The 22,516-nt window shown below is 40.3% G+C and overlaps 3 protein-coding genes across 3 annotated transcripts in view; 1 reads left to right on the top strand and 2 right to left on the bottom strand.

Annotated features, from left to right (window-relative positions):
- The window catches only part of LOC138966065 (O(6)-methylguanine-induced apoptosis 2-like), a 342,886-nt gene that overhangs the window by 134,762 nt on the left and 185,608 nt on the right, over positions 1–22,516 (bottom strand). The gene's annotated exons all lie outside the window — the stretch shown is intronic.
- LOC138966058 (elongin-C) lies at positions 435–12,304 on the bottom strand. Its single transcript, XM_070338151.1, has 4 exons — positions 12,150–12,304; positions 7,958–8,132; positions 2,889–2,937; positions 435–1,809 (listed from the first exon to the last, which is right to left on the bottom strand). Exons 2-4 carry the CDS (start codon positions 8,127–8,129, stop codon positions 1,668–1,670), a joined length of 363 nt encoding a protein of 120 aa, XP_070194252.1. The 5' UTR covers positions 8,130–8,132; positions 12,150–12,304; the 3' UTR covers positions 435–1,667.
- The window catches only part of LOC138966057 (glyoxalase domain-containing protein 5-like), a 37,465-nt gene continuing 28,937 nt past the window's right edge, over positions 13,989–22,516 (top strand). Inside the window, exon 1 of the mRNA XM_070338148.1 lies at positions 13,989–14,199. Within this exon, the coding sequence (XP_070194249.1) occupies positions 14,137–14,199 (63 nt within the window). The 5' untranslated portion in view covers positions 13,989–14,136. The remainder of the gene's footprint in view (positions 14,200–22,516) is intronic.

Below are 22,516 nucleotides of genomic sequence, written 5' to 3'. Positions count from 1 at the left end.
AATGCACGCAAAAATCATTCACTGTGGCTTGCTGCATCTGGATTTTTACAGGTTACGCAGTGGACAGACTTGGGTAGCACGCACCAACAGGGAACAGTATCAAGGGTAATCAAAGATCGGTTGTACCCCCTCTTTTGTCAAAAGACAATAAATAAGTTTGATACATATTCCTCAGTTTTAATGACACATTAATACAGTCAGTCATAGGACAGATCCATAAGCATAAACGTGAGCTCAACTTCAACATTTAATTACTTCATCTTCACCCCGTTAATGATATCATAGTAATGATGGGATTGTGAAGACCACAGAAATCTTATGTGCTCAGAGAAATGTTCTCACATGTTCGTCCATCAAAAGTTATTAACACACACACACACACTCAGTCTCACTGACCATCTCACTCTCTGGAGACAAAAGGCAAGACGCGGATAGAATTAGAAAACAGCAATGACATTTTATTTACTGATAACCTTTCTTATCCTCAACTTGGCAAAAAAAAAGACAAGAAAACCATGCCATCACATGTGTTGTTTCAACCGCTGTTGTCTCAGGACAAAACACGGAGCTGCAACTCTTGTGAAGCCGGCTCCTGTCTTCTACCCAACAGTGAGTGTGCAAACCTTGCTGTGTATTTAAAAAAAAAATTTTTTTATTCAAATAAGGTCTGATTTCTGTACAAAACGTGACCAAGCTTTCTAGTTGTTTCATGAAGGGGATACAACCCCGCACAAATACAGATATGTGTGGAAAACACGACCGAGTGAAGGAGGAGGATAAAGTTCTAACAAACCCAGGATTGAATCCTGTTGAGCACTGTCAAAGTACTCACAACTACAGAAGTGGACAAAGGTGCCAGTGTGAGATTAAAACAAGGATGGCCACATGGCGATGTTAAAAATTCTTATTGAAAAAAAAAAGCTATCGCGGAACCGTACAAAACAATCCAATTCTCTGTCAACCGTTCTCATACATGTGCATCAAAAAATAATAGTTCCACAATCACAGGGCCACAATAACCAAAACACAACACACATAATAAGTAAGGCAAGGACAAATCAAATCTTGGGTAATAAACAAAATTGTTTCACAACAATCATTTTAACAGAAGAGAAGCAACAGGAATAAAAGGGGGGGGGGGGGGGGGGTGGATGAGGGGAACATGACTATGGCCGTACTCAAAGTATAATTTATTGCATATCATTCTAACAGATTGTGTTTCAAATCTCTCAAGGGGTTACTCACTCAACACAGACTGCAAAACATAAGAGCGTCTCAGGACTTCAGGGAACTGGTCAAACTAACCCACAGAATAGCAGGGTACAGCTCAAAGCCAGGGAGAGTTACAGTATCTAACAAGAAGAATGCCTTTTGCATGCAAGTTTCTTTACTTTTCTCAGAAGTCTAATCTACACTGACAACTTTTGCCGGGGGCATAAATTACGCCAGCAACTCAGAACAGACAGCTGAAACAACAAGATTTGAGGTCAAAACTATCCCAAAAGAACAAAACTACACACAATGAGAAGATCAAGATGAAGAAACACCCTACAAGCAGACGCTGCAAACAACGCAGCTACATCCAGGGCCTACATACCTACAACTAAAAAGAGACCGGTGGGGGGGGGGAGGGGAAAATAAGTAAATTTGAAGGTTAGTGAGGTCGCTTAACAATCTAAGAAGTTGGCAGCCATGAGGAGCTCCAAGGCGATTTCTGGCTTGATGGGGAACTCTGGGATCTCTGTTGAGCTGTTGGTGTAGCGCACTTTGTAGGTGAAGTACATGCACACTTTCTGCAGCACATGTGACCTGCACAACACAAAGAGATGGTGCAACGAACGAGACATGGGCAGAGAAATGAACTGAGCCAACGAAAATTATTGCACCCATTTTTGTACCGAAAATATTCATCCCTGTGTCATTTTTTTCATCCTTGTTATGCCATTAAACTAGGCACTCAACTTTTCTATCTGACACACTTTGCGGATCAAAGATTTTTTTTAAAGGGGTCATGTGACCGCCGCCCAAATAAGAGTACCACCCAAAAGTTGATCTGACAAAAATGTAATTTATTAATTTAAAAAATCAACTTAAATCCATAATACGCACCACTTGGTAACTATTGCATACACATTCTTAAATCCTAAACATTTCCAGTTCCTCAACTTGTACTTTGACTGTCTTCTCAGTATCCCACAGCTATTGTTTCTGTGCCCAACCACTTGCAAATGGGATGGCAATAACTTCATCCCAAGCTGCAACTTTATGTACTATCAAAGTTATGCAGAATTATACTGAACTTGTCTTCAATAGATGATTTTCAAAAAAACAAACTGTCAGGCTTGTATTGGTTGTGAAAGAGTTAATACCCTTGCTTTTCCTCTGACAAATAACTTCCCACGTGCTCCTGTCGACATGTTTCCGACACACCCCTCGCTATTGATTGGCCCCTCCAATGTTTGTCCGAGTAAAAAGCAAGGGCATTCACTCTTTCACAACCCATACAAACCCTAGAGTTATTTTTGGAATTCATCTATTACCATATTGTTTAGATGAACACTTTACAAATGTGCGGCAGACGAAAGCAATGGTTGAGGCTGCGGTGAAACATCAGCAATATTAACGGCACTCTTGGATGCCCACGCTCGATACACTAGTAGTTCCGTAGACACTATCATGGCACACACACATATTCACTACGATCAGTGCATTCACTTGTTTCATTATCAGAATTAAGCTAGGTTTAAAAACAATACACACAAAAACACATCATGTCACATGTAATTTGGGATAAGACTGCAAAGAAGGAAGTCCAGGAAACTTAGAACCATGGTATTTTGGTCCCTTCATACAGCCCATTTCTTCAAAGACAAGGAAGTTGTACTCACGGGATCTCTCTGAAGTTGATCTCATTGGTTTCATTCTCTGAGAATTGTCCTGAAAACAAAAAAAGACAAAACAATAAGGCCAAAAAGAAAAATATGTCCGTTTCCGGTAACATCGCCGAAAAAAATAGGGTCGGTCATTTTTTTTTAACCTTTTTCTTACGTTTTGTTAATGTCTTTTTACTTTTTTTTTTTTTTTTTTTTTTTTTAAACGCTTCCTTAGTTTACTTACAATTATTTAGCACATGTTTTTGACCTAGATATATTGAAACTAAATAAAGTATACTTGACTTCCTTCTTTTTTATTTTTTTTTGTCTGCGAAAAGCGAAAAAAACAACTTTAGGGTCGGCGCTTAAAAATAGGGTCAGTCGGGTTACCGGAAACGGACATATTTTTCTTTTGGTCTAAACAAAACCCTTTAAAATGCATTTAAATGTCATTATACATTGCCAACTTTTTTTCTGTACACCATGCTCTCATGTTGAACGCATGCAGGCATCTTAATATGATTGTCTCCCTTTAACTGTACTTCAATGCAGGGGCGGTGCGGGTTGTTATTGTCACCGACTCACTTTTGCTATTTGGCGAATTCAGATACAGTTAATGTCATCTTGTTGTACGAAAATCTTGTTGTAACCTGACAAGCAACTATGATATATATATATATGATGTAAAGTTTAAATCCACTCTTTTGGACGCTCCTGACGAATATGGTTTTGCCATTGTTTTTCTTTTTGACAAAATGTATAAAATACCGGCTATGCCTTATTGGGGTCATCCTGACCTCAGGTCAAAATGAGTTCGGCTCATTCTCTCCCTGAAAGGATGTAAACCAATTTTTTTTTTTACATATTTAGAGCTTTTTGTAATGTATTATTGATATAAGCAGATTCGCGATCGTCGCTAATGATTTTTCATGGTGTTGTGTAATTTTTAAATTACAAAGGAATTGATTTGTAAGACAGTTTCGAGAGCTATTTTTTCGCGGCTGTATTTACTGTGCAAACAACTCTAAATATGGCAAAAGTGTCACGTGATAATCAACTGTTTGGTTTCGGCGCTCGCTGAAGCAGACGATTTTTTCTGTAGTGATGCAACCATATACTACGGTCTCCTTCCGGCAGCAGTCCCAAAATTTTGACTTGTTTTGACCTTAGAACGATGTCTTTATCATAACTGTGAAGAACAGAACGGAGATCACTGTCGAAGTCGGCCAATCTGCAATTATTTTTGTCTCACGAACACGGCTCGCAAACAACATATGGGAGATAACTTGTTTTGATAGATTCGCGTAGGACTTTTGCGTCCGGTCACAGAGATAATTGGCAATAGCCGTTGAGCGATGTAATCAGAATGCTATTGGGGTACAATAAATTATATTTAAACTGCAAAACATGCAAAATCATTCTTTATGGAGATACTGCCCATTATTTTGAACTTCTCTAACACACAAGTTTTTTTCCGGTTTCCTCCATAAATCATGAACCTTCCCTTGAACAATCTAACTTCTTGTCCAACAAATGGGTTGACGGGATGTAGATGCCAGGGGTGGGGGTGGATTGAAGGCAGCCGCAGGTCATCACATTGGATTAGAATTAGTAAGTTCTGCGCTGATTTGAGTTTTTACACAACCCCAAAATATACATTCCTTTGCTGTACTTCCTAGGCAACAATAGACGATTTTCGGAAATAACTACTGTATAGTCAGGATTTGCAAGCGTTGTTGAAGAGTTGCGCCCCGCTAACAGTAACAAAACCTCATACAAACAGGAAACGACCAGCTAACACCGTGATCGCAGCAAATAACTGACTCCGCTGTGGACGTTATGCTGTATCATATCGATATGCCTTTTCCTTTAAAAAATATGCACATCGTAACAACGTTTCATTTAATGGTGTACAGAAGAACATGCCACCACGGCCACATGCAGAATGCAACTAGCGATCGACAACCTGGTTGCATGGGCAGAGGACTGGAATGTTACCATCAACAGAGAAAAGTCCTCCACCACACTCTTCACCCTGTCTCCAAAACAGAGAGCAGGCACCATCAAGCAAGATGGAACATCCCTGAAAACAGAAGAGGAAGTTACATACCTCGGCGTCACTTATGACAAGAAGCAAACATGGAGACCCCGCATACAGAAAGCTGAAGGCAAAGCGAGACGGAAGATAGCTATCATGCACAAGTTGGCAGGAACCACTTGGGGTACCAACGAAAACATACTTAAGCGGGTATACGAAGGAGCAGTCCGACCCCACATTGAGTATGGATCCCCAGCATGGTCGACAGCAGCGAAGTCTCCCCTACAAGGCCCGGATAAGGTGAAAAACCAGGCTCTTAGAGTCATCACTGGAGCCATGAGGTCCACACCCGTCAAGACCTATGGAGGAGACTGTTGGGCTGCAGCCCCTCAACGACAGAAGAGATGCCAAGATCATGGTGCAGGCTGAGAAGTACAAAGCCTACCCAACCACCCCAAGCACCACAAGCTGGAAGGTCTCACAAAGAACCGGCTGAAGCGCAGCAAAAGACTTTCCAGAGGGTACACAAATCAGATACCATCCACAGCACTGCCCTTGATCACCTCCGACACACTCCAACCATGGAAAGACGGTCAAACAAAACTCCAAATCAAGATGACCGTCCCACAGATTGCCCCCAAAGATTGCCAGAGCGACCATGCCAGACGCAGTCTCACCCTGGCCATGATTGCAGATCAGTACCACTGTGAATCCTGGATCCACGTCTACACTGATGGGTCTGCAACTGACGCCGTGGCCAACGGAGGAGTGGGCGTGTATGCATCCTTTCCTGAGGGGCACACCACTACCACTAACATTCCCACTGGAAAGCGCTGCTCCAACTACAGTGCAGAAATCCAAGCCCTCGTGCAGGCTGCATCCATTATTCAGGACTCCTCTAGCGAATGTCTTCAGGCGGTCTTCCTCACAGATGCACTCTCAGTTCTGGAGGCCCTCGCCGGGGGAAAACTTCCACACCTCATGGAGAAACTCCACAACGTCGAATAACAAAGGCGAGCGGTACTGCAGTGGTTACCTGCCCACTGCAGGATCCCCGGAAATGAGAGGGCAGACAAGACAAGATCGCCAAACTCGGAGCACAGGTAGACCAAACAGACAACCCTGTCAGCTTCATGGAGAAGAAAACCCTCATCAAGGCCCCAGACACGGAAGGATGATTACCATCTCCTCACGCGACATGAACAAACCGTGCTGATGCGACTCCGCACTCCCAAAAGATGAAGCTGGTCCCCTCCCTTGCGTGCAGCTGTGGACTAGAGAATCAGACCACTGAACACATCCATCCGCGATGCACCATCTTGGAGAGTCTGAGGAAACCCGTGTGGCCAACTGCAGTCTCCCTCCACTGCAAGCCGTACGGAGGAAAGGAAGACCTGGAGAAGACGGCATCATTCGTCTCCCTGTCCGGGCTGACAAAATTTTTGTTTGTTTATTTGTTGCTTAACGTCCAGCCGACTACGCAGAGCCATATCAGGACGAGGAAGGGGGGGATGAAGGGGGCCACTTGTCAAGCGATTCCTGTTTACAAATGCACTAACCCATTACTTGTGTCCCAGCAGGCTTTAGTAAAACTAAATTAATACCTACTGGAAGATTACCAGTTTCCAGTATGTTAAAATAGGCTTAACCTATCTACTGCTGGACTTACATCAGAACACTAACAGATTAAACTATACATGAATCGCGAGACAAGCGGCAAGAGAAGAGATTTTTGGAAAAAATACAGGTGAATGAGCAAGAAGGCAGAAAAAGGAAAAGAATTCATGAAGAAAAAGAGAGCATGACAGGAAAGAGGAACCAAAAATCTACCTAACAGCAAACTAGAAAGCTCCTGCGTTCCAAAAACAGGAGGGGCCTTTAATTTCATAACCGCAGTGCCCCACTGCGGGAGGCTGACAAAATAACTAGTGTGATCGACAAGAAGAAGAAGATTTAACGGCCTGCAGCGATCGTTTAGCATGCGTGTCAGTTTCACACTCTGCCGTTACCTCGACATCAAGCCAAACTTATGTGACCTCAAACAAAACACATTATCGGCTAACACTTGAGGCAAGCGGTCCAACATTGCGACAACAAACAGTTAACTGCGATGTGTATTTTTCTCTAAGAAATGGGGTCATATCGCGCTGATACTGCATAACATTCACATCAGTCAGTGTTTGGCTGTGATCATTGTTTTAACTGCACGGCTGACCATGTGTTTCCTGTTCCAGTTTGTACAAGGTTTTTGGTAGCGGGGACCAACTCTTCCCCAACGCTTGTAAATCACGACAAGAGTTATTGCTGGAAAACCTCTATTCCAATTCTGTGTTTGCAGACATGGGAATTGATTGAAAGAAACATCGCGGAAAACTAGGGGGGTCCCCCGGAATTATTCTGAAATTTGGTTGAAAACCTGTGCAGTCTGGCGCATTCTGGGAATATGTTTCATGAATTTTACACAGCAAAAAAACCGACCAAATTTAATGTGTTTTGTATTGCTAGTAACCAACGATCATTTTAATCCTTCAACTGAATTAATATTATTTGAACTCACTTACTCTTTGTTTGCAAAAGTGACTCACGCGGGCAGAGAAAATTGGTCATGTAAGAAGGATCGTCTTTTTCGATTAGGGTTTCTCGATTTTTTTTTTTTATTCTCAAATTTTCTTTTGCTCAGAAATGTGTCGCTTTTCTCGGAAATCCTCGTATCCGAGGAGAATTCCCATGCCTGGTTTGGCAGTTAGGGTGAAATATGTTCAAAGAAATTACAAAGGCATTCAGACTTCATAATCTTTCATACATGTATGCCAAACGCCAGCCCTGCAGGACGAACATGTATGCCAAACGCCAGCCCTGCAGGACAAACATGTATGCCAAACGCCAGCCCAGCAGGACGAACATGTATGCCAAACGCCAGCCCTGCAGGACCAACATGTATGCCAAACGCCAGACCTGCAGGACGAACATGTATGCCAAACGCCAGCCCTGCAGGACGAACATGCAAAAACAGTCAAACCAAATTGTAATTGTAACGAGCACACACCAGGTCCGCTAAGCATAGCCTTGATCGTGCCGGAGGTCAGAGCGTGGTCGCGCTTGACGATGAATTCATGTCCGTCGGAAGAGATCAGCTTGACGTACATGGCATCGGGGCCCTCACACCCGCCATATACCTTCTCCTCCTCCCCCCCCTTCTCTTCCTTCGAGTCAGACATGATCTGCAACACACAAAATATGACATTGACAACCTCATTCTTAAAGTTAACCCTTCTAAAGGAGTCTTGACAATAAGACTTTTCAGTTTCATGGAATCATTATCAAAGGTCATATACCAAACAAGCGACTTGGCACATACATTTTTATCACTATCAGTATAGAACTAGGAGTCAGTCACTTACAAAATTACACTAGTTACAAGCAGGTGACAGAAGTGCACAATAAAAAACACTACTACTCCTAAAGACCAGTTCGCTGAGTCGGCTAAATGTTCACCTGTATCATGTATGTCCATACCGTGTCACATGTCATGTAGAACAAGAATGGCAAAGCCCATACGACTCACATGCTTGACCTTGACCTTTACATGACCTTGACATTCAGGGTCAAGGTCAAATAACTAAAGCTAGCAATGACATACACTAAGAACTGCTTTACACATTTTTCCTACCAAAATACATGACCTTGACCCAAGGTCAAGGTCATCCAAGGTCATGCAACACAAAGCTGTTAATTCAAGACATAGGAAGTACAATGGTGCTTTTTGGCTCTTTCTACCATGAGATATGGTCACTTTTAGTGGTTCACTACCTTATTTTGGTCACATTTCATAAGGGTCAAAGTGACCTTGACCTTGATCATATGTGACCAAATGTGTCTCATGATGAAAGCATAACATGTGCCCCACATAATTTTTAAGTTTGAAACAGTTATCTTCCATAGTTCAGGGTCAAGGTCACTTCAAAATATGTATACAATCCAACTTTGAAGAGCTCCTGTGACCTTGACCTTGAAGCAAGGTAAACCAAACTGGTATCAAAAGATGGGGCTTACTTTGCCCTATATATCATATATAGGTGAGGTATTCAATCTCAAAAACTTCAGAGAAAATGTGAAAAATAGCTGTTTTTTAGACAACATTTATGGCCCCTGCGACCTTGACCTTGAAGCAAGGTCAAGATGCTATGTATGTTTTTTGGGGCCTTGTCATCATACACCATCTTGCCAAATTTGGTACTGATAGACTGAATAGTGTCCAAGAAATATCCAACGTTAAAGTTTTCCGGACGGACGGACGGACGACTCGGGTGAGTACATACTCACTTTTGCTTCACATGTGAGTCAAAAATTCACGAATGTAACATACTTTTGAATTTCACCCCTTGCTTTCATGTAGCCATAGTGTTCCAAAGAACTAAACCTTCTGTTTTCATCACTACTATTGTACTAACTAGCCTAAAGAATTTACTACTACTTTAGTTTGAATCTTGCATGGCAGCAACAAAGTAAAAAATTGTATGAAAAAATCATTTCAGATAACTGCTGGTCCGAATATGACAGGGATGTCATTGGACATCGACCGATTAAAAGGCTCAAATGTCCGATTCACATAGCCGCATGGTAGTCAGATGTCCTATCGTTTTGAACTGAGCGCGGTCATTGTCCCATAAGGACTCCTTTCCTTCGTACAGCGCATTATTTGATAATATTCCTTTCAGTTTCATGATAGAAATCAAAAAGTGACCGAGCGTTTGCGCGTACAGGTGCACTGAAATTGTGCAGGGCAGATCTTGCGTTTTCCGAACTGTTTCCGTACACCCGGTACGACTGGACTGGTTAGACTGGAACCATCTACAGGACGATCAAGTTTTGGCAGGACCTGTGGAGATCTTTAAATCTCATCTCCACCCAGTCTAGGGCTTATTTACGCGCTCCTCCCTTCCGTTGACCAAATGCCAGAAGTGGTTTTTTCAACGTATTATCACAGATACAGACACCCGTCTACAACACACTAAAGTTAGGAGTACGGGAGACAACTCCAACTGACCAAGGCTCGCGTCTGCTTTAAGTTGCTTTCGGTTGTAGATGAAGCGCACTGAATTATGCCACCGAAAAAAACTAAAGCCTGCCAAAGAACAGCAAAAGCTGAACACGTTTGCACGGTTTGGCGTTTCAACGGCATCGTGTGCTAAATTAGGGCCAAGAACAGGGGAAAACACGGTTAGCATCATTCTGGAAAATTACAGTGCCAATAACAGCGTCGCCGCTGAAACCTCCACAATCACGGAAAGTAAAGTTTCGTCACTTGTAGATGGTGTCGGTACAGCAGGAAATTCACACAAATGCTGTTTAGTACTAGTTGGTTAGAAGTTGACAGCAAAGAGACCATATATAGGCAAACTGTTTTGTTGAACCCGTCAAGAAAAAGCCCCGTCAGGAAATCATGCAGATTGTGTGCTAATTAAAGCAAGAGTGCTGAAGTTTTTGGTTGCTTTTTAGATTGTTTGTTTCTTTTTTGTGTGTGTCCTGTTTGAAACAAAAGTAATAAAACAATATTACGCACACAATGTTGGTGCATGTACTGATGTCTGTGTGCACATGATTTTGTGTTTTGCACAAAATTATAATGTCCTATTAAAATGTCTGAAAGCAGTCAAACGTCCTATTGATGCCGAAGAGCTCAGGACATTTGTCCTATAGGTATGAATTTGTGGCAACATCGCTGATATGATAACGCTGGTTTAGTAATTAGTTTAACAACATCATTACCATTTAGTGATCTACATTAGTTATCTATCATTATTATACTTATAGTATGACTTTTCAATTCCATTAAGTGATGCAAATAAAAATAAGTTTGACTTGCGAACAATGCATATTTTGTTTAAATTCCTAGATGCAACGTAGAACTAGAAGGCATTGGTCTGAACATTTGCTTTCCTTTCTTTGACTTTGACCCACGCAAAACTCATATTTAAACCTCTGTCCAGGATTGCATGTGTCATTGTGTGTGAGCATAATAATGTAAATAATGTTAGTGTTACACTGACAACTTTGGGAAATGTGATTGTGATTTGTAACTAGAGCAGAAAAATGGCGGTTTGATGTTTTTATTACCTTTGTCCAGCACAGAACCATTTTCAACGGGAAGTCTCTATTTGCCCAGCCTCGCTTACAACACTCATAGAAATCAATCATAATCATAATGTCCCTGTGTATGAGTCATAAATTACGGCATGCACATTTTTTTTATTTCACAAGAAACTTTGGCAATAAGGTTCACTTCCACAGGCAGACAAAAGAAGGTTAAAGAACAGACCTTTCATTGCCAAGAGACCTTAACACTTACACACACACAGTCACAGACTCTGGCCAAATGTTGCCATTATCACAGCTAAGATTTGTGAAGCACACATAGTTCAGAGTTAACTTTGCTCGCAAACATCAAGTTGAACTGTTATACCCATGCTGTGACTGCATGCATGTCTTCACGGTACACCATGCATGTATCTATCAGGCAAACTCTTGTGTACTAACTACTATTACGTAAACTGAAAGCTGTTCATAAGGAAACAGAAAGATCTACAAAACAAAAGTAACAGAAGGGTGATAGGTTCCATTTCCTGCACTTCAGTGTGCTAGAGCTGACTTATTACTATTAGTAATAGCATTTGGGGTACCATATTTGGCATTGCTTCACAAGGAAAGTTCATTTCACTGAGTGAAAGCTGTACCTTTATTTCACCGCAGTAGTTTCAGCAATCTCTTTCTCTCTAACTCCTCCCATGAACTGGCATTCTTACACCAACACGGATTTGCGTTTTGTTAAACAAAAAGAAGATGCCTCCTGTTACTGACTGAAAATAATCATTAATAATTACGGAGGTCTCTAAGCCGGATAAGCAATCATGATTGAGGCGCATGGTCACGATGGTGCCATTGAGTCGATTGACACAAAAGGCATGGGGCAAAAAAACAAGGAAGAACTGATTTCATTAACAACAAACAATACTATTTAGAAATCTTATCAACCCGTCACTTTTGACCTAAAAACTAAACAATGACAGGTTTCTATTTTGGTATGATGAGCTGGAAAGCATGGATAACAAAATCTCATGCTTTCTGCGCAAGACACAGCCTCACTGAAAAATGTGGTCCTGAAACATTCTTTCGCACTAAATGGACATACAGCCTTCCGAGCCGACTTGCACATCATCTCAATGAAACAACAAACTCACCGAAATTTACCAGGGACAACCCCTGATTATGTGCGACGACAAGAATGTACTAGTGAACTCCCAGTTTGTCGTCTTTAGCCTTACCAACAGGTCGTCGCCCGGATGAACGTCACGTGATGCCGGTGACTTCCGCAAGGGGAGACAAGCACAGTTGAGACTGAAAATGCTCTCTCGATCTCTCTCATAGCTGATGGCAGTGATGCTGTTTTAATTACTTTTACCGAATGAAACCTGATGCATACAAGTCTTTGAGACTTTCTTTTTTGTCTTTGGTAATATTATACTTTTCGTTTGTATTTTTCTTTTCTTTTCTCCTTTTCCTTCTTTTTTTTAACAATTCGTAAGATACTAAATTAAAGAAACAAAAACTCTTAAGTTTTTCCTTAAACCTTTTTAGACCCCCTTCCTTTCTATATTTCCTTTTTCTTTTTTTCTCCCTCTCTCTGTCTCTTCGCAGGAAGTGATATGAAATGGGGTTGGTGGGTGAAAGAAATCATTGGACTGACCTTCTTTATTCTCAATTTTAACCTCTGATCATCTGAGTTCTGTTTCATTTGCTTTTTGATCACTTATTCATCTACTTGTATGTCCTGTTTTATTATAATTTTTTATTTTACTTGTTTTTGTGCTATTCATTTTTTTGTTGCTTTTTTAGTGTTTTTAAGCTAGAGTTGTGTTTTGGGTTTTTTGTTTGGTTGCTGCTTTGGAGGTGTGTGGCAAGTTTTTTTTTGTTTTTTATTTCCCCCTGCTCACTTGCTGCTTAGGCCACACACACACAAAAAAGTCTGTTTACGGTAACATAGACAACAAAAAATAGGGTCGGTAGGTCGGAATATCATTTTTATTTTTTTCCCAAAAAAAAAGCATTTTTAAGTTATGTTGCCAAAAAACAAAGACTTTTTTTTTCTTTATTTTTTTTTTCTTTTCCAAAATGCCCCCAAAAATTCTAGGGTCGCGCAAAAAAATAGGGTCTGTCGGGATACCGTAAACAGACTTTATTGTTTTAAACCGCCTGACCATGCAAGTCAATTTTCCTTGTTATTATAAGGACAATAACATCTCGTTTTGAGACTTGAGTTTTGAGTCTTGCTTTACATTTGTGTGAGGCGGTGATGGCTGCATATACATATTGAGGATTGTCAGAAGGGGGAGGTAAGGGGGTTGCGGGAGCGATGAAGAAAGAAACAAACATCCATGTTGATCCCTCAATTGTTACTGCAATCATTCTGCAATCAAGGCCGTGAAAGGTGAATGCTCGCCCTAATAGGCTTGAGGTTTGCTGGCCGATGTGAATGCGTGATATATTGTGTAAAAAATTCCATCTCACACGGCAGAAATTAATATGTAAATCGCCGTGAGCTCTTGTGAGAAACGGCGATTAATAAATGTCCATTATTATTATCATTCTTTTACTGGCGAATTCCTTGACTGACTCAAAATCACTCGATCACTGCCTGATTCCATCAATAGCTTATGCAATCAATCAATAAAACAAAAAGTTGAAAAATATATAAGAATTTATTGATTGATTCATGTCTCTGATTGATTTAAGGGCTTCACAGACTACTGCACTGATTTGTTCGGGCAAACAAAAGAAAAGTTAACAATCAACCAAGCAACTTGAAGTCGTCAGACTCATTATGGAAACAGCAACTGGCCGTACATTTTGCCCCCTCGAGTTCATCCTGAGTTCTTGAAAATCAGTCAGACATCTTCCTGAGAAAAGGCATTGGCACAGGGGAAGCCTGCTCCCTATTTTTAGACGTCTGCCATCAACTGGAAATTCCCTGTTTAGATGGACTTGTTTGATTGGACAAGAACCGACATCCGCTTTCGGTGTGTCGCCTGCAAGCTCGAGTTATGTGGTCATTTTGACATGTGTTTTGTGGGGACAGGAGGTGTCGAACGGTGTCAAAGTGCCTTCCCGTTTGTACCTTTACTGTGCGTTTGACTGATTGGGACAGTAGACCGGCTTTCAACATCGACAATGTTGTTTAGAAGGTCGATCAATGTTGTGTATAATTCGGTGCGAAAATTCGCCACTCCGCCGGTAAGTTTTGTTTTGTACACAGAGTGAGAGTAGTGTGTATGCTTTGCGTTTTCAAGAGAGAGAGAGAGAGAGAGAGAGAGAGAGAGAAAGAGAAAGAGAGACAGAGTAATTTGTTGTCGATTTTCCTTCAGTAGCTGTGCAGGAACACATGGATTCACTTGTATAGGCTGCTGTATATATATCCGAGTAGGCCTACTGATTACCGCTACCCGGCCATGCAGTAATGCAGAAAAAGATAGAGAGGGGGAGGGAGGGGGGGGGCGAGACAGACAAACAGACAGGAAGAGAAAGAGAGACACACACACACACACACACACACACACACACACACACACACACACACACACACAAAGAGAGAGAGAGTCAGAGATAGAGATCTAAGGCATTATTACTCCAGGTGGCAAGCATGGTAGTAGCACTGATTAGGCAAACTAGTATAGCTCCCTCTACACCTAGTCCTTCTTTGTCTATTTTAACCACATCAAACGAAAATGAAGAGTTTTGATTATTTCAGTATTCCGAAGAAGGAAGAACAACTTGAGAGAGAGAGCGCGATGAACAACAGAAACAGCATCTAGACTCCCATAGCCAAACGAAATTTCAAATCCAGTCTGAACAAACAAAGGCGCTTGAATACTATGGAACACGAAGCGGGTCAAATGCTCGAGCAAGTACTCGCGCATTTACTCGAGCACTTTCGAAACTGCTCGAGTAAATGCGCGAGTACTTTTGAATCGGAGATTCCCGAGTTGTACCGAAGTCATTGGTTGGGTTTATTGAAAACTTGACCCGGAAAATTTACTGAAACGACGCATCTGTAGTCGTCATGGAGGCGGGAAGGGCGGTCGCTGGGATTATTAACGATCGCATCAGGGAATTGGCGGACAGACCTACTGGGATGGTCGATCGGTAAGTATCAGTGTACTTTTAAATTCAAATTGTTAACTTTTTTGGCTTTGGCTCGCCTCGGCTCATGTGCACGGTAAATCATGTAAAATATTTAGAAAATATGCCAAAAAGATGACTGTTCCGCGACAAGTTTTTGCTTTACCCGCTCGTTACTTCTCGGAAATACGCGAGAAAGTACTCGCGCATTTAAATGCGCGAGTACTTTGAAAGTGCTTGAGCAGTTCTGAAAGTGCGCGAGCAGTTTGAAACTGCTCGAGCATTTTCAAAAGTGCTCGCGCATTTCCTCGAGCAGTTTCGAAAGTGCGCGAGCATTTTCAGAAGTACTCGCGCATTTACTCGAGCAGTTTCGAAAGTGCTCGAGTAAATGCGCGAGTACTTGCTCGAGCATTTGACCCTCTTCGTGTTCCATAGAATACTGTTGAAACATTGCAGTATGTGTTTTGTCTTTATACTGATAAGATTTACGCTCTTATCTTCGGTTTGATTTGAACAAGGAAGTAGGATGATTACATTTTTGTCCATGCAAAACTGACTCTGTGTTGCAAGAAGGCGTCTTTCTTTGGTTTTCTTTCTCTGTGTACGTGTGTGCATGTGTGTGTGTGCGTGCGTGTGTGTGTGTGTGTATGGATGTACTTGAACTACTTTTATTTTATCATCAACTGAATTTCTGAGAAGCTACAAGGGTTAAATTAAACAAAGCAAGTTGTTTAAAGTGTGCACTCACATGCATCCCCATGCAAACTCACCATCAGGGGCGGAGCAGTTAAGCCAGAGGGGGGGAGGGGGGAGGGGTGTTACAACCTGGGGTCCAGGGGGTAGACCCCTTGTGGGGTACATGGGAATGCCCCGGTGGGGGGGGGGGGGGAAGCCCCCCAGAAGCTGAAGAATTTTAGCTATCTTATGAACAATTTATGGCTTATCCACGATTTTAAACATGATCAATAGGAGAGAAAGGGGGAATGTACGTTCTGGCTCACCGATTCCGACAGACCCTAAATATTAACCAAAAATAGGCTTCTGGACTAAACTTTTACTAAAATGAAACATGCGACAAAATCAGAAAAATACTGCATAAATCCATACAAAAAAAAATACAGTAAAGTAAGGTTGTTTTGAACCAATGCCGGGTCTGTCGGAATCAGTAACCCAGAACGTACATTCCCCCTTTCTCTTATACAACATTCTTAAGCTCAATACGCTCTCTCATTTACAAACTTTACTTCATATGTTCTTTCACTGTTAGAATTATATCTGATACATGCAATGTGACTGTCTAAACGAATAGTTAACTCTTTACAAGTGATTCTATTTTTACTTTTTCTTCCCGTCCTATTTGAATCCCCTTTTTTAAAAACTGCTTTTTCAGATCTTCTATATCGATTGGCTTGTTATATTCAGCTCGTGTTTTTGTTTGAATACTTGCTTTCTTACTTTTGTAGTCATCAAAGTCTGTTTGTATCTGTTTGAATTCTTCGTCAGAAACTTTTGAATCTTCAAGTGCTTTACTGATAGACAGTTTTAGGCTAGACAATTTTGATGATGCAAGAGTGGAAATGGATTCGTGTTTTTCAAGCTTTTTCACAATTTTTTTCATTATAGCTGATGCTATAAATGATAAACCACCAACTGCTGCTGCGACACCACCTAGGATTAGAGAAACTGGAGTCCCTACTCCGGTAGCTAACAGAATTGTTCCCGTTACACCTGCAGCTGATGCAAGGATAGTAGAACCAGTGCTGGCATTAGAAAGGCTGTTGTAAGTTGTTGAGTACTTACGTCTAGCGCGAGAATATTTTTCTAATTCATCTTCTAGTTGTTTTTGTATATTACTAATGTGTGCCAGTCTGAATTGTTGACTTTCTGCTGCACTTTCATCAATATTAGGATAAAGCTTCACACTGCTAGTCATCTTTTTAATGCAAAATATAAAATATTTATCTTAATTCTCACTGGCCAGTGTTTCTGCTAAGCTTTGAAGCTGTTCATTGCTTAACACCTTATCTGTATAGTAGAAAGCAATCAAATCAAGATAAGTAAGATTAATACTTCTTATTTCTGTTAAATTATTTATATCTGCGTTAACAACAACATTTTGGTTTGACGTCTGTTTTTTTATTGTGTTAGAATCCTTTTGAACAGCAATAAATACTCTGACTTCTTCAACATTTAATGGTCTCCAGTTGAGATTTATTCCTCTCATTAGAACAGTGTTTGTGGTTTCTTCCCTTTTCCTGACAACTATATCAAATATCATAGTTGCATTCTGCCCTATTGGAAGCTTGGGTATAAAATCGACAATGGTGTCAGCGTCCTTTGCAACACTTTGTTTTCTGTGAATGAGATAGTTGTTCTTATGGAAAGGTTTAACTGCAACTTCTCCCCTGCTGTTAAACGCAGGAACAAGGCTAACAATTAGTGGTTTAGCATTGATTGACTTACGGAATGTGTCGTCTTTTCCAACAAGAGTGTATGGACTCACAAATTCAAACTCATTTCCCAGTCAATCTTTTTTATAACAGGACTAAGTACCCATTTTTTATTCTGATGTTTCCACATGTAGTATATGTCATCGACAATTGGATCAGGTACATTAACATCACGGATTTGACCTAGTTTGAGGAATCTTGGTTTCTTTTCATCGTCGATTTCCTTTCTCTTGTAATGACCAGTGTCTGTAAACTCGAATGCATACACTGCACCAACTTCAGCATTGCTCTCAAAGTCGATAGCGTCTGCTAAATCTTTCAACTCTATAGTTGAACATGCAACAGGATAAACTATTGTAGGTCCACTCGACATTTTAATACTCAATATTTTATGGAACTATTTCCAATGTAATGTTAAACAAACAATCAACTGGTTGTCCACTTTGATTTTTCAGATCAATGTGTAGGAATTCATGACACCCTTCCTCCAAGTCCTTGAACTGAAGTGTCTTAAATGTTGGCACGTGCATTTTACAAAAAGAGGCATCACTCGGTGGAAGAATTCTAAGCAGATCAGAACGCTGATCATTAAACAGATTATAGGATGTGTTAAGCTCTCTCATGTGAACAAACAGTACACTGTTAACATCCATGTCAATGGGACGTGTTCCCTTGTATATTTTTGTAATTCCAAGCATATCAAGGAGTTTGGTTGGAAACTCAATGTTTACTTCTCTAGTTTTGGGCATAGTAAGAGTAGCAATGAGACTTGCATGATTTAAACTCGCTGTAATACCTACTGGAGCAAACAATTCTTTCTCTAAAGTGCAGAAGTCATAGTAACCATCTTCTACAGAATGTGTTTTACCATTAATTCTTACCCAGTTGTTATTCTTTTTTTTACTGATATTATACCAAGTAACCTTGTACATAATTTCATGCAGTGCAACTTTCATTCCTCCATTTTGATTGTTGATAGGGGTTGCAAGTTTAACTGGCACACCAGTCTTCACATTTGTTAGTGTGATAAACATTTTTTATTCAACAACAAAAATGAGTCAGTATAAATTCAACAAAGACGTTAAATACAAAACTGGACCATATTACAATCCAAAGACTATTTCTTTCCATGAGTTGGACTTTGCTGTAACAGAAACAGAATCCATTCGCGTTAAAGTGCCTGACCCATTCCATTCTTACCTAAATCCCCCAATCAAAAATGATAGTGTTCCAAAGATGTGGAACTCTCACCCAATTCAGTTCTATCAGAATCAGTTAAACTTTGCAATATTCTGTGCAACCACAGGATGTGGAGTGTCCTATGCAGACCACATGAATAATTCAAACTTACTGACAAAGTGTGTGTACACATTTCACGTTTACTATCAGTGCAGGAGAATCTTGTCTGAACTTCAGGCACCAATGCCGCATGAAAAGAGCTGGAACCCATTCAACAATAGGATAAACATGAAAGTGTATGAGCGTCTCTGCAATGAATTCAATATAGATTTTAAGACCGACTTTAGGCAAAAGCAAGACAAAAACCATGGCATGGGAACACTATATTTATGGGGTGTCCACAGGAGGTATAATTTTGATTACTGGCCAGGTCATACATCTTTTTCTTCAAATGTGCAGGTACAGTTAGGATCAATAGAACAACAGCACCACAATGCATGGACTACTTTTATATTAGACACCGGCAAAGGTTTCACTGGATCAGGTGTTGAAAGGATCAATGAATCTATCCGAACATATACGTGGTGCTTGCTAGGCTCGCAGGCACAGACACGATCAAACATAATGAGAACAAGCACAGGGTTTGATGCACAGAAACAGTTGTTATCAAATTTAGAAGATGTCATAAACTCTGCAGTTGATCTGCCTTCCAGCATCAAAAGGTATCAAGACTCTCTCCGTTATGCAAAATCAAAAGTTGACTTTGCTGTTGGTAACTGCCTTTACATGTTACCTTCTGATCTCCAGCTGCAGATTGGAACAATAACAAATTATAACAATGAAATCATTATTGCTAGTGACACCCAGCCGCTTGGAAAGGGTGAAGAACTGAATTCAGAAATCAGAACGATGCTACAGCCATATCACAATGAACAGAAACAAAGCGTGACAAGTGAAGATCACGCTGCAGGTGAAGATCATTCTGTCACTAGTGATGATCAAGCTGTTAGTATTAGTGATGATCATGAATCGCAGAAGACTGCTCTAGTAATTGGTGGAGTGGGTGTAGGCTTACTTTTGCTTTATTCTCGTTAGCAGAACACCTGCAATTAAAACTATTAGAGTCCAGAGATGTTCAGCCATGAAACCAACAACTTTACCTGCAAAAGATAACAGCCAGCTAACAATTGAACCAATGATTCCTGGAAGTGCATCCAAAGCTTTTGCTGCTAGTTTCTTTAATAGTTCTGCAATGTGTTTGAGTTGTTTCTTTACCCATCCCGGATCAGATGGAGATGAAGGTGGAGGTGGAGGTGTGACAGTGCCACCTGTGAGTGTTAACACTAATGTGCTTATTGCAAATCCTAACGCAGTTAGTATACTAGCTATTGTGATTCCCTGCTCTCTGAAAAGCGTTCTAATTCTTTCAGCAAGAGTTGTGTCTTCGTAAAGGATTCTTTGAATTGTATTTTTTATTCTGCTGACCTGTGTTCTCAGTTGTTCTCTATTGTTACTTAGAACTTCTAACCTTATGGCTTTCTCCTCCTGCAAATCTTTTAAACGCTTAGAAATTCTGTTTTTTACTTCTTGTTCTAGGTTCAAATCATCAGCATCAGCAAGTTTTTGTTTCTCTTTGTTTATATCTTCATCCAGCTGACCTAGTTTTGACAGATTATTTGCTATTTCACCTCTGATGGTTTGTAGTGATTGATTAAGGGCTTCTATTTCTCTCATAGGTAATAGTTCATGTGGAGTCTTCAGTGAAGTTTCCTCAGAAAAAGAAGTCTCTATCTCTTGTATAAGTTGATCAGCCTCATCTGCAAGTTTATTAAGATCTTGCAATGGAACAGATTCTATTTGAGTAGCAGTTGGTAGTCCTAGTTCTGCTTGTTGAAGTAAGGAAACAACATGGGAAGATGATGACCGTGTGCTAGGCACAATATCTAATTGCCTAAGTCGATTAGCAGTAAGTTTTTGTTTTAGTGAAACTTTTGATAGAAACTTAGCAGGATTAGATTTATATGTAAGTTGGACTTTTTCTCCTTTATCGTTAGTTGTATATAAATGATTTGCTTCCATTTTGAACTGGTTTGGATCTAAAACATCAGGTTCTTCTCCTAAACTTTTGTAGAAATCTCTAACTTTACCTTCCAGAAGTTCATGTCGTGCCACCTCATAATGCAGTGAATGATGGTAGGGAACCAAAGGGATTGCTTCGCTCATGTCGTCCGCTGGCTCAAATAAATCTTCAAATCCACCTTCTGCCATTTGTAACTTATTTTTTATTTTGAAAATAAAAAAAGATGGCACAATCGTTCGGTTCTGTTCTTGATCCTTACAGAAGGCTGAAAGAACCTCTCGGGGTAAAAGGAATAAGGCAAACAGTTATAGTTACAAATAATCCTTCTACTATTGATCAGAATGAAATACTTACTGTTAGGTTTCCTAATCTGGGTAAGAACGATGTTATTGTACCAGGCACTGTAAGACTATCATTCAAATTAGAATTAGAATCTGGCTCAGATGAAAATAGGACTTTGGCTTATAATGTAGGAAGAGCAATTGTGAGGAAGATTACTGTCAAACTGGAAGGGCGGGAAGTGATGTCATTGAATAATGCAGATGTTTTTTTAGTTTATGCAGATCATTGGTTGACTGACAATGAAAAGAAAAACAGAGTGTTTCAAGGGATTCAGTCAGACAATGGGATAAAAGTTAGAATAGGAGCCGGAGATAAAGCTGACAACAAAAAAGATAACGCTGTCAATGTTGCTTTTGGAAACAAATTTTGTATTCCACTTGACTTTGAACTCATAAATTCACATCCTCCCTTCTATCAAGGAGCATTGCGTGACAGGCTGTCATACGACCTGACTTTCAATAGTTATGATCGTGTTATGCTTTCAGAAGACCCGGAAGCAAAGTATAAGGTGTCTGGAATTTCTTTAGAGTTTGATGTTGTAAACCATCCTGAACTGGCTAGACTTATAGAAAATCAGTACAGTTCTAAGCTGCCTATCTATTATGAAAGAGTGTTGAATCACAGTACACTTTCAAAAAGCCAGGCTGATCCAATCTGGAACATTAACTTGAATACACCAGCTAGGTCAATGAAGGGAATACTTATGTTGTTTGAGGAACCAAAAGATTCATATGAAAGGCAAATAGAAAAGTTTTACAATCCACTAATCAATAGAGTATATTGCACAATTGAAGGGCAGCCAAACCAAATATTTGCATCTGGCATGCTGCCATACCAACACTATGATGAAGCAAGAAAGTACTTTACTGGAGGAAGATTGAAAGACCCAACATCTGATCTTGTGGCTAAAGATCTACATTTACACGGTGTTGGCGTAGAAGATTTCTTGACAAATAAATATGCGTTATGGCTGGATCTCAGAACAACTGACGACAACAAACTGCATGGAAGTGGAAGGCGAATTGAAAACGGATCAGAAGGAATCACAATACAAATTGAAAAGGAAGTAGGGAGTAGTAGTAAATCAGTTAAGATCTACGTGTTTGTTGTGTCAGATGCGCAGTTAAACATCTCTGAAAGCAGATTACAGGATATTGTTTATTGAACGTGTTAAAATGAAGTATCTAGATTTTCTTCCAAAAGATCCACACTGTTCTTTGATTTGTGGGGCAACAGGTTGCGGCAAAACAAGATATGTTTTGGATTTATTACAGACTGTTTACATAAATCACTTTGAACACATAGTCATATTCTGTCCAACCATAAAGCATAACAGAACATACAAGGAGAGAAAATTCATATGGTCTGATCAAAATATATT

The sequence above is a fragment of the Littorina saxatilis genome, linkage group LG5, assembly GCF_037325665.1.
Source record: "Littorina saxatilis isolate snail1 linkage group LG5, US_GU_Lsax_2.0, whole genome shotgun sequence".
Classification (NCBI taxonomy): domain Eukaryota; kingdom Metazoa; phylum Mollusca; class Gastropoda; order Littorinimorpha; family Littorinidae; genus Littorina; species Littorina saxatilis.
This window is presented reverse-complemented; position numbering and strand designations above follow the sequence as displayed.